The sequence below is a fragment of the Elephas maximus genome, chromosome 12 (assembly GCF_024166365.1).
Source record: "Elephas maximus indicus isolate mEleMax1 chromosome 12, mEleMax1 primary haplotype, whole genome shotgun sequence".
Classification (NCBI taxonomy): Eukaryota; Metazoa; Chordata; class Mammalia; order Proboscidea; family Elephantidae; genus Elephas; species Elephas maximus.
Genome location: NC_064830.1, coordinates 93937256 through 93949693, shown reverse-complemented (window position 1 = coordinate 93949693; position 12438 = coordinate 93937256). Strand labels below are relative to the sequence as shown.

At 55.2% G+C, this 12438-nt stretch overlaps 1 protein-coding gene across 6 annotated transcripts; it reads right to left on the bottom strand.

Annotated features, from left to right (window-relative positions):
• Nucleotides 1-29: 29 nt before the first annotated feature.
• On the bottom strand, nt 30-12101 carry ORAI2 (ORAI calcium release-activated calcium modulator 2). 6 transcript variants are annotated; one of them, XM_049903870.1, is made up of 5 exons: nt 12010-12101; nt 11354-11577; nt 9399-9511; nt 8600-8837; nt 30-3520 (listed from the first exon to the last, which is right to left on the bottom strand). In XM_049903870.1, exons 4-5 carry the CDS (start codon nt 8822-8824, stop codon nt 2981-2983), a joined length of 765 nt encoding a protein of 254 aa, XP_049759827.1. In that variant the 5' UTR covers nt 8825-8837; nt 9399-9511; nt 11354-11577; nt 12010-12101; the 3' UTR covers nt 30-2980. The 6 variants fall into 6 exon arrangements, with proteins under 6 accessions (XP_049759827.1, XP_049759826.1, XP_049759824.1 ...); XM_049903867.1 differs by having other exon boundaries at nt 31-3520; nt 8600-8887; XM_049903868.1 differs by lacking the exon at nt 9399-9511 and having other exon boundaries at nt 31-3520; nt 8600-8887.
• Between the last annotated feature and the right edge of the window lie 337 nt (nt 12102-12438).

The following is a 12438-nucleotide window of genomic DNA, read 5'->3' as shown; positions in this document are numbered from 1 at the left end:
ATCCACGGCGCACCACTGAGGGCAGACAGAGCTTTCATCGCTTCAGTTTATTCAGTTCAGTCCAGGGCAATTATTTTAAAAATCCATACACAAGACGGGATTATATACCTCATTCACGATCTGCACGATGCCTACGCCTAAATAATTGATAAGCACAGCCAGGAAACCACTCTGCAGGTGACCCTCGAACCACTCGGGCTCAGGTGGCTTTGGCTTCAACAGACAGACCTTCCTAGAAGCCGCTAAAATACCGTCTGCTGTCGCAGTCCCTAAAACAGAAATGAAGTATTGAAACTTCTGGTCAGGTACTAAATGGAGAGCGTGTCCTACACTGGAAAGGGCCTCGGCATGTCTGAGGAATCTTTATGAGCACCAGGAAGACTCTGCTCAAAAGAAAATAGGGCAAGCCCAGGCGGCTCCAGGGCGCCCGCCAGCCGGCTTACCAGGCAGAGAGGCAGCCAAGTCAGGTCAACCCTCTAGAAGCCGAAGGTCTAACTGCAACTTGCTTTCCCCACTCCCCGTGCTCCCTCCCTGCCCAGTCATCTCTGCAGCTCCGGACAAGGACAAGCTCCGGAGCAACCTGAGGCTGCCCCTCCTGCCTGCCGCTCCCCATCCCCACGGCCACCTCTGCTCCCACAGAAATTCTGTCTGCCCTGTGCCTCAGCGAGCTAGGAGGTGGGAGCCGGGACAGGCCTCTGGATGACAGAACAAGAAATTACAAGAACGCTGTTCTCCTGCTCAGAGTATGGAAAAGACATGGTATGTGGCATCTTCCCTACCTCTGTGGTGCCACCATTGGTTCCACCTTGTCTGGCCCTGATGGCAAAAGCTCTGCATGTGGACCAGGGGTGACAACTGGCGCCCAGGCAGGAGCTGGGGTTTTTCCAGAGTTGGGGAAGCTTGGAGTTTGAACGCCAGCACAGTGTGGCAGGGGGCCAGGTGGCCCAGGGATGCAGGCAGCAGGATGATGGCCCAGCACGGCCCCTCCCCAAAGGCTCAGGCCAGGCAAAGGGCCTGCTGCCCCTCCCTGTGTGGGCACCACATACCCAGGAAAGCAGCCACCTTGGCACCGAGGGTCTGCCTTCCCTGCAGGATTCCAAGTGGCTATTTGGAGTGTCACTGAGTTTTTTTGCAAAGCAAACATATTAAACCAGATGAGTCTTTTCACCAAGGCTCCTGGAAAGGACAGACATGCAGCAGAGGGTAAGCAAGTCCCAGACAAATGTCTGAAGAGGATGTGGACACCCTGCAGAGGACGCCAGGCTCTTCTCCTGATGGGATGCAATGCACGGGCGTCTCCACAGATGTCACAACGCACACCTGATGATGCTTAGTGCATCTTAAACCTCCCCTGAGGGCCTCAACATTTCAGTTATGTGTTAGGGTTTGTGTTCTCACCAGTGTGTGACACACCCAGAGCCCCAACCAGGCCTTCGAGGCACTGACAGCCCAGACCCTACAGAGATGCTAAGCTGTCACAAGAAATGAGATCGGAGCATGCAGATGTCCAATGCACACTTAAAGAACAGAAGAACAGGCATCCCTCTCCAGGTTATCACTGGAAAATATGGTAAACATGGTTTTTAAAAGCCACGCGGGGGCAGCATGCTTCCACGTAAGCTGGTACTGCAGCGTGTATACGGCCACCAGGGTCAGGGCTCAGGTCTACAAGACGCCCTCAGTGACCCTACCAGGTCCCACCCTGGGCACAGCTATGCCCAGCTATGTAAACATGAGAGGCCTGGAGGCCCTGGAGGCGGGCACCATGTGGGAGTCCCATATTCCCTGCAGAGGGGCTGGGGGTCATTATAAGGAGGGCCTGCATCTGGCCAGGGCTGGCCCCCGGTTCTCCCACCCACAGGCCAGGCAAACAGTGCTGTTTAGACAGGAAGCCCCCTAGGGTGCCCCTCTCCTAGGACAGGGTGGTCGGGGCGGAGAGGCCTGCTGCTTAGGCACGTGCTCCCAGTCTTCTGCTGACACAGAAGCGGGGGGCATGGAGGGGCGGCTGACACAGACTCAGAGGCCATTCTGGGCCAAGAGGTGGAGGCCTCTAGACTTGGGGCTCCTCTTCCACCCTGCTGTCCTCATAGGTCAGTGTGGCTAGGGCTCCGGACTGGCTGGGAAAAGAGACTTTGAGCCTGGTGGGCTACTGAGCACCTCAGTGAGCTCCTCAGGCCTCATCTCGCCCAGGATACTCACCACCACATCCCCAACCCCGGCCAGGCCTCCGCTCTGAGCCTAAGCCACACCACCAGCTGCTGAGAGGGCATGTACCCGCATCCCTGCCCTCCCTCCACAAGCCAGGACGAGGAGGGGGCACCAAGCCACACTGGATCCTGTGCCTCATCCCACCCCACATCCCAGTCCCCACCTATCACGACAGTGCGGCACCGTCAGACGGGCTACCCAGAAGTGCTTAGGTCTTACAGAGCAATCCTCCTCTGAACACAGACTCCGTGCCCCACCAGGCTCCCTGCACCCTCTGGCTCTAGGTCTCCGAGATCACCCTTGACCTCTGGGTGCTGCCTGGAGCTCTTCCTGGGGCAGAGCTGATGGGCATGTACCCTCGGGCATCTTCACCCTGCCCCTTAGGCCCTCCAACGCCTCCCCACATGGGGCCCCTGTCAGCTGCCCTTCTCTTCCCAGTAGCCCCAGGGCCGTATCTCTGACCCGGGAAATGCCCAGGGTAGAGGAGTCAGCCTTTCTTTGCACCCCCTGCTCTTAGCAAGAGTCTCTTGTTTCACGAAGGCTTTCCATTTTCAGAGGGGAACTGTCCAGAGAACGCTACAGCATTAAGACAGGAGTAAAACTTTGCTCTTCAACTATCTGGTGGTGTCTCCGTAGCCTCGCTGACACTTTTCCCCCAAACGCAGGCAATTTCTGCTGGGCTCCGGGGGGCACAGCGTGCTGGCTCCATCGCCCACGCCTCTCCCTCCGAAGGGAAGCCGCCCCTGCGGCCGGCCCCAGGCCTCCAGCGGCCTCACACCACCTGCAGGCTGCGCTCGTGCCCGTCCAGCTGCACCTTGAGCTTATGCAGCTCCTCGATCTCGCGGTTGTGGCGCTCAGTCTTGTGCCGCACCAGCGAGCGGTAGAAGTGGATGGTGAAGACCACGAAGATGAGGCCCACGGGCACCATGATGATGGTGGACACGAGGGCGGCCTGCCAGCCCGTGTGGCCGCCTGGGCCGGGCGGGAGGCCAGGCTGGAGCCGCGCGTCCACGGGCAGGAACTTGATCCAGCAGAGCAGCACCACCTCGGCCAGGAAGAGCAGAATCCCAAGCACCGTGGAGAAGCCCCAGGCCAGCTCGATGTAGGGGTGCATGCGCTCGTGCGGCGACTCGCTGATGGAGTTGAGGTTGTGGATGTTGCTCACGGCCTCCACGTTGGGCAGGATGCAGGTGCTGATGAGCAGGGCGAAGAGGTGCACGGCCACCAGCACCGTGGTGCAGGCGCTGAAGGCGATGAGCAGTGGCCGGGGGTACTGGTACTGCGTCTCCAGCTGCACCTCCACCATGGCCACCTGCAAGATAGAGGTGCGCTATCAACGGTGAACAGATCGACACACATGGCACCTCCACACCTGGGGGGACTCTCAGCCACAAAGAGGAACAAAGCCCTGATAGACGCTACGACACAGACGAACCGTGAAAACATCGTGCTGAGTGAAAGACGCCAGACACCAAGGATCCCATTTACCTGAAATATCTCGAATAGGCAAATGCATAGAGTCAGAAAGTGGATTAGTGGTTACCAGGGGCCGGAGGAGGAGAGAAGGGGGTGTTATTGCTTAACGGGCACAGAGTTTCTGCTTGGGGTGGCGAAGACGGTGGTGATGGTTGCCCAGCACTGTGAATTAATGCCACTGAACTGGACACTTAAAAATGGTTCAAGTGGCAAAATTTATGTTATATATATTTCACCACACACACAAAAAAAGCAGAGCAAGTGCTGCTGGGTGGGTGGGTAGGGCAGGGGGCCCCATGGAGTCACCTGCGGGGACACACCCAGTGCTGTTTAAAATCTTGAACTTTCCTTTTTTTTTTTTTGATTAGCTAAAAAAATTTTTTTTTTAAAGAAGACCTCACTGCAGAACAATCTAAAAAGTAAGTACAGCGTAAAGAACCCCGGGTCGGGGGGTGGGGGGGAGACTCACCCTCCGGTGCCTTCCTGAAACAGAACATGAGGTGTGTGGGGAGCGCCCACCTACAACCCAGCAAAGCCACACTGGGATGTTCTGTTTTTTTTTTTTTTTTCCCCCTCAAGACCTCAGCTACCTGATGGGTTCAAGAAAAGTCATGACCTCATATTCCGTGTGCCTTTATCGTTATTATTTTTAAACTGAGGTGAACACCTCCTGTTTTTGTAAAAAGTAAAAACTGACTTCTCAGACGTAAAAACGGAAGCTCCTTTTGGCTCCCAGACTCGGAGCTGCATACGAGACTGGACAGCTCACAGCTGAGCCGGGAACCAAAGGGTGAGGCCCCATCTCAGGAGCCAGGGATGTGACAGCAGTGGGATAATGGTGAGATGGGGAAGCTGTGGGAAGGCGGCGGGGCTGGGAAAAGCACGCTAAATCAGCAGTCACAACCACAGGAGCCAACAGGTAAGCTCTAACACTGATGGATGGAGGAACGGTTGTCTGAGCCTGGCATTTAGAAACGGAGCTAACGGCAGAAAAAAACAAGGGAAGGAGTATCCCATGGCTGGGGCGGGGGCTGGGGGCTTGGGGGCTGCTGAGTTTTGTTATAAGCCTTTTTTTAAAAAAGCCCTTGCTGTTGAGTGGATTCTGACTCAGTGACCGTACAGGACAGAATGGAGCTGCCCCACAGGGCTTTCTAAGAACAGCTGATAGATTCAAACTGCCGACCTTTTGGTTAGCAGCCAAACGCTTAACCACTGTGCCACCAGGGCTCTGTAAACCTTTTAGCAGGATTTCACTTTTTTTTTTTTTTTAAACTATGTGCATGTATTATACTTTTTTTTTTTTTTAATGGAAGGAGGAAAAAACCCACAGAGGGAAGCAGAGGCCAGTTTACCTCTGCCGTAGTCAGGCCTGGCCTTGCTCACCACACACCCTAAGAGGCTTTCACAGTCACCCAGCAGTCAGACCCCATTCACTGGTTCCCTAACATCTCTCCCTGCTCCTTTCCCCCCAGCACTTCAGACTGCCCAGGCCCAGGGTTTAGCCCAGGCCCCAGCAAGGACTCTGGGCCTCACTCCACAAAGATGCACCAAGGGACTTCTCCCAGGTACCCAAAGGTAAGAAACCAGACCAGCCAAGGAAGCAAGGAGGGGAGTAAGATGTAGAGAGCGAAGCCAGAGGAAGGCACCATGTTTGGATTCTAGATCTGAACAATCCTTGTTTTTAAAAATCTACAAGAAAGAAGGCTCCACAACTTCTTCTAGCAACTACTGCCTCTCAGAGTAAGATACATCATCTCCTAATCCTGTCTTCAGTGGAGAAGAAACTTTTGGTAGGTAAAACGAAGATAGGGCAGTCTTAGTGGACCACAAGATGAAGAGCATCAGCAGTGATTATTGCTGGGATCATTCTGAAAAGTATCCAGAGAGACAGAAGCCACAAGCTGAGGGGTGGTCCTTTCTCAGTGCCCTGTGGCCAGGGCAAGCTCTTGTTACCACAACGGATGTGGGCCCAGGGTGGTAACTACAATTACAAAAGAATGTCTAGAACAGCAGAGAGTTCGGAGATAAGAGCCAAAGATGATTAAAAGGCCAGGATAGTGCCTACCAGGAAAGCAGTTCTGTTCCACCTCACTAGGAGAAAAGGCTAAAGGCCATTTTCACGTGTAATGTTTATCAGAGATTTTATGAGGGGCCCTCAGATCATTGGTTTTCTGTGTTAAGGAAAGAACAAACACGAAGAGATAAGCTTCCTGTTAGGCATAAATGCTTGGTGTTGGGCAAAGGAATAGCTTTACAATGCTAATTAGAGGGCGCGATAATCCTAACGGTGACTCGTGGAGACTAGCAGTCAGAGTAGGAGTGTGCTCCGTAGGCTTTTCAGTGGCTGATTTTTTGGATATAGATCACCGCACCTTTCTTCCCAGGTGCCGCTGGTTGAACTCGACCCTCCAACCTTTCAGCTAGTAGCCAAGCGTATTCACCTTTTGCACCACCCAGGGGCTCCAACAATTGCATTCCAGCAAAGGTCCTGTTTTCGTTCCCTTCTAGTCCCTGCCCGGTTCAGTTATGGCTGCAGGGCTGAGGTACCGTCTGACACTCTGCACTTACCACTTACCTGCCCCGCGCTGCCCCGCTGCCTGAGCCGCTTATCGGCTTTCCTGGCAGCATGTCCGCTAACCCACTGGAGTGGGCATATGTCTGCCCTCCCCGTCCTGTTCGCCCACGCTGGGCGTGTGACCCTGCAGTGCATGCTAGACGGGGCAGCCTTCCTGAGAGAGGGTAGGGGGCACGGGCACCGTGTAACCTGGGAAATGTCCCCAAATGCCTAAGGAAGCACTTGCTGGCACAGAGGAGACACTCCACAGACGATGAAGAAATGAATTGTTAATAGAAAGTACGACATTGCCTAGCCAAGGACAGACAGCACTGGCAACCTGCCTGGGGCCCAGGGTGACCTAGGACGCCCATCCCTGCATCCAGTCATCAGGTTCTTATTTGAAGACCACTTACCACCCTGGAGCCTCCTGTAAAGTCTCAAAACCCCTTCTCCAGAAATCATGCTTTCTGTTGCATAACTTTGTTTACACGGCTTGTTTTCCCATGTTCATTAGTGACTGTGAGGCCTTCAACTGGGGTGAGCATTTTGTTGGCTAGAAAACCAGTGAAGCTTTCCTAAGTTTGCAGACGCAAATATTTGGGCGACAGGGTCTTCAAGAGACAGCTGCAAACAGAAGTGACTTCCCAGGCCTGGGCCCCACACAGGAAGGAAACCTCATTGCGTTATGTTACACCATCCAAGGCTTCTGAGTGAGCTTTCCAAAGTAAAAAAAAAAAAAAGGACAGGCCAGCCAAATTTAATACAATAATTCTTCTGTGGTACAGAAAGCAAGCTATGAATTTAATAGTGACATCTAAACTTCTCACACATATTTCTTAAAATTAAGCTTGGGAAAATATTTTGTCTTCTTAATGGGACGCAAATCCCGGGAAGAAAATCACTCCAACCCAAAGTTGTATACAATATGACTGTACACTTTTGTAATTATGTTAACAAAACATAAACCCTCAAGACCTACGTAAGCTTTTGCTTTAGAGGACAGACATAAACAACATTTATGGTCCTCCGCCTCCCCCAGCATGTCAGCCACGCTCTCTGTGACTCAAGCGTCTCATTCTCCCAAGGGTGGTCTACTCAGACAACCAAGCAGACCCTGCTCGTGGGAGTGGCCAGTGGCTGGCTCCACAGCCTTTGGTCTTCTGCACTACAATTTGACAACTGAGGCCCTGGGCTACAGAAAAACAATTCTTTTTACATAAGAAAAAAAAAAAAAAAATCCCGACCAGCCAAATAGGACCTCTGAGCATATGACAGAAAAAGAGGGGTGGCCCCAGTGACGTGAACCAGCGTGCCCATGCTTACTCTGAATCCTGACAGCCTCAGCCACTGGGACAATTCCCAGGAGCGCTGTGGGTCTAGGGGCTTTGGAATCAGCAGGAAGTGTTCACGGTTCTCTCTGCTCCAGCCTGACTCCTGTCCTCGGGGATGATTCAGAGGGAAAGTCCCAGCAGACAGCGGGAGTCAGGCCAGAGGGTCTGCTTCATTACCCAGAGGCCACATTTGGGAGTGTCTGCGCCCCCAACTGAACACACCCCATCAATCCCACAGTCCCTGCTCAAATCACTGATTTTCAAATTCTTGGTGGTTGCCCAAGATGGGGTAGCCAGAGGTACCTTTTTCCAGAAAACCCTGTACACTGGAGATATTTAATTAACCCCCACCAATGTCCTCGAGGGGTCCTGGTGGTGTAGTGGTTAAAGAGCTCAGCTACTAATCAAAAGGTCAGCAGTTTGAATCTACCAGCCGCTCCTTGGAAACCCTGTGGGCCAGTTCTACTCTGTTCTTAGGGTCACTATGAGTCAGAATCAACTTGACAGCAACAGAATTTTTGGTTTAATGTCCTTGAAGGTGCCCTGGTGGTGCAGTGGTTAAGCACTTGGCTGTTAACCAAAAGGTCAGTGGTTCAAACCCAGCCATTCTTCAGGAATGAAGATTGTGGCAGTCAGTTCCTGTAAAGATTATAGCCTTGGAAACCCTATGGGGCAATTCTACTCTGTCCTGCAGGGTCTCTATGAGTCGGAATCAACTTAATGGCAATGTTTTTTTTTTTTTTTTGGTAAAGTCCTTAAAGGCAAATTCTTTGTTTGGAACACAAGAGAGGGACAGACTTTCTGAGGGCTCTAGGGCATGGGGACAACTCTGGGCCCCCCGGAAACCCCTCACCTTGACAGTGCAGTTGTGTTGGAGAGGCTGGGACGTGGGTGGGACACTGCTAACGGTCTATTCCCACTTTCAGGGGGCCCAGAGGGAACGATGTGCTCCCTGAAGCCCCACAGAATCCTGATTAGCAAAGGCCCCTTTGGCTGGCTGTGTTTCACACCACGCGACAGCACTCACCATGGCAAAACCCGAGAGGAGGGCGGAGGTCCGGCTGGAGGCCTTCAGCTTGGCCCTGCTCAGGTAGAGCTTTCTCCAGGAAAGGGCCTGCACTGAGTGATGGTTGGAGGTGACCAGTTCCAGGTAGCTGCGGCGGACCCAGTCCCGGTAATCCATGCCCTTGTGGCCAGGCTCAGAGCAGGCTGGTGTGGAGGGGGCCACAGGCACGTTGAGCTCAGTACTCATGGTGGGAGCCAGGCTTGGGGCAGGAGAGAGACACACTCAGGCATCCTAGTGGGTTCCCGTGGCCTGGAAAAGCCAGAATCCGAGCCCATTTAACCTTCCAAGGAGTAGCGGGGCTGCACACATCCATCCCCTGCCAAAGCCATGGGGTTCAAAGGTAACATATACGTGGGGCCCTGGTCTCAGAGCAACCCCCAAACCAGAACATGGGGACCATTCAGAGGGAAGGAGGGTCAGCGTCATCCCCCCACCCCCCCAGAGCATTCGAAGGTGCTCCCTCTACAAAGCTGGCCCCCGAAACCAGGTGTGGCTCCTGGGCCACAGGGTGGAAGGGATCCAAAGGTTGGCCCAAAGTACCTAATGGATCCTACGATTTGGACCTGCCTTTTTTTTTCAAGGGACAGGGAGGTATGGCATTTACAGAAAGCCTCGCACCTACAATTACAAAACCTGGATTTTACTCTTTATTGTGTGACGCTGCGCATGACACCTGGGCACCCTTTCCCACCTCGCCTCCCTCATCTCTTAACGGGGAATTCCCATCCCGACGGACTCCTGTCCAGCTTAACAAACTCACACTGAAGACTCAAAACCGCTGTTCAGTGTCTAGGGGCCCACCACACAATAAACATTTCCAAGTAGTGGCTAGTTTTTCAAGTCCAACTTCAATTTTAACCAGGAAAGTTTACCCTAAAAAAAAAAAAAATGAAAATTATATAACTAAAGAACAGCCACATTCAGGCTGCAATGGAAACCTTGAGCGAAATGAAAACCTCAATTCACCAACTAAGGTGACGGCATGTTAAGGAGAAACTGAGGCTGGAGACTCCCCGAGTCCCCCAGGTATAATATCTGACTTGACACTAAGGCGGGCTGAAGATCAGAACGGCTGATAGGTCTAGATTTGAGAATTTAAGCCCCAATCTCCACTAATCTAAATAGGGGATTGGCAGTCTCCTGCAGCCCCCAGGGCTAGCCTGAGCGGCGACACACCGGGATCCCGCTCCGATTAATCTGCAGAGCATATGCTTCAAGGGCACAGGCACCTTGCAGCTCACTTGACATCAGGTATTAACTTTTATATCCAGGCTCACACAGGCCCTGTGGAAAGCCGGCTTAAGGCTATTACAAACAGATCAGTGTTTCTGGGTCCCAGGGAGCAGGGCTGGGTGGGGTGGGTAGCTGTGGTAATGCCCCAAATTTGATCCGTAAATGCCTATCTTTAAAAGAGAAGGCCCTGGAGGTGGGGAGAGGGCTCTCTTTTGGTGTGCTTTCTTCTGTCTGCTCCACCAGGCTGCAGAGGCACAGCTGGTACTGGTCAACAGGATCCCCAGGGACCAGTTCTGTGCCTTTCTAGTTCGCCACGGGATGTCAGCTACTAGGTCATTTATAGGAATGCCAACTTGGGAGCTGCGCTCACTGCCTGCGTGCCCCATCTGCAGCCTGCAGCTCTGCACTCGGGCACTTTAATCACTGGAATGGCCCTTCCCTGGGGGAGAATTCAGAGAAATGCTGCCCACTAACTGATCTGTTGGTCAGCTCCAAAGAACTTAAAATGTCATCGTTTGGAAATGCACTTTCTTTTCCCCCCTCTCTAGTAACAGAACTGAGCTTGCAGATGTAATGCAGAATACGGAGGGGTGAAAGCCAAGAAAAAACCACCTTCGCCCCTCGGAACATCCATCCCTCCATCTTCCTTGCAATAGATGCTTTTCCTGGGGCCTAATACAGGGTTGCCTTTGGTTCTTAGCCATCCAAGACTAGAGGTGAGAATCTCCACCTTCAGGGATCTCACTGCCCAGTGCGGGAGAGAGCTTAGTGCTGCAGTGGAGGGGGTGCAAAGCCTGAGGGAGCAGAGAAGGGGCTAGCTGCTTCAGCCTTGGTCAGGGAGAAGGTCCCTGCAGGCCACACCAGGGAGACAAAGACACAGGCAGTGAAGGCAGCCCTGCAAAGAGGGGCCCTTCCTCAAAGACACATGCTGAGCACACGGAAGGGTTGTGAGAGGCAGGAAGACAAGCTGGAGGTACACATTATTTGGGACAGATCCCATACTTCTGGGCACATGGCAGGAGGGTCGGCTGCGAGTGTGGGGCTGGGAAAACTGGGTGGAAGATTAGATGCCAGGAGCTTGTAGAGCTGGGGTAGCAGCACACGCTGGCTGAGACGCAGCGTGACCGTGCTGGACGCAGGGCATGGATGGAGCAGGAGAATAGAGCAAGCAACCTGGGGACCACTGGCTCAGTCTGGTTTGTGTGCCCAGTGAAACGGCTGGCTGACTGGGAGAACTGGGAGGCACTAGAGGGCCTGGTGCCTCCACAGGGCTGAAGGGCAGCTGTGTTGGGTGAAGACTAGCAAAGCCCTGGGGCCATCACTCTGGGCAGCAAGGTCTGAAGGGGCTCCTGGTGAGCGGCCCAGGCAGTCTCAGCCCTGCGGATGTCTCCAGAGTGGGCAAGGTTAGGAAAGAAGGGCTGTCTGCTTGGAGCCTGGGCCTTGGACAGGCCTGCTGGTCCTGAAGGTAGGGAAGCCACTTACTCTAAAGGGAGCTGCCCAGGACTGGATTCGAGTCCATCTGAAGGCGCTCACTTCTACCGCTGTGCCAGGCCTTGTGCCCCAGCTGGAGGAGCTGAGTCTGGTCGCCACTCCAGGGCTCGGGCAGGGGGAGGCGTGGGGCACATCAGTCAGTTGGCAGCGGCTCTCCTGGGCCGCTCCATTTGGAACATCTCCAGTGGGTCGGTTGTGGGGTTCGCCTGTCTTGACTTTTAAACATTTGGGGCAAGGACGAGTGCTGCGCAGACTGTCAAGTCCGCGGTCACCTACGCCTGTTACACACACACACACGCACGCACACACACACACGCACGCACTCCACACGGGGAGGGGGCGCTGCAGCCGCCTCTGGGGCCTCCGAGAGAGGCGTCCGCCAGCATCTCTGTCCCTTTCCCCAGGGAAGCCCCAGCGGCCGCGGGGCCCAGGACTCAGCCGGCGCCTCCGCCCTCCGAGTCCTCTCCCCGCCGCGCCCGCCCGGGGACCCTGCGCCGGGTGGGGTCACCTGGCCGCCCCCAGCCCCACAGCCGTCCTCTCCTTCCGCCCCATCCCCGACCTGCCCCGTCGCGCCCCTCTCGAATCTCCCCGGTCCAATTCCCGGCTCCCGGCTGGGCGGGGTCCCCCCCCCTTGGCAGAGCACTCACCGGAGCTGCCCCGCCGCCCTGGCCGGCTCGGGCCCAGGCTCGCTGCAGACGACGGCGACGCGCCGTGTGGCCCCGTGGCCCCTCCGGGCGCCGAGCACCGACCCCTCCCTCCCGCGGCGCCCCCGCCCCGCCCCGCCCCGCCCCGCCCCGCCCCGCCCGCCGCCGCAGCCGCTGCCAAGGCAACCGCGCACCGCCGTCACGCGACCGGCCGGGCGGGGGCGCTCGCAGGCCACGTGACGCGGCCGGCCTCGGGCTGGGCTGCCGACCGCTCCTCCGCGAGCCCGGGGTGCCCGCCGCGTGGACATCCCCCGAGCTAGACTCAGCGCGCAGCGGCGCTCGGACGCCCGGGGACGCCCCGGCGGGGCAGGGAAGGGCCGGGGACCGTGCGCATCTCCGCGGCCCCCGCGACCGAAGACTGTTCCAGCCGGG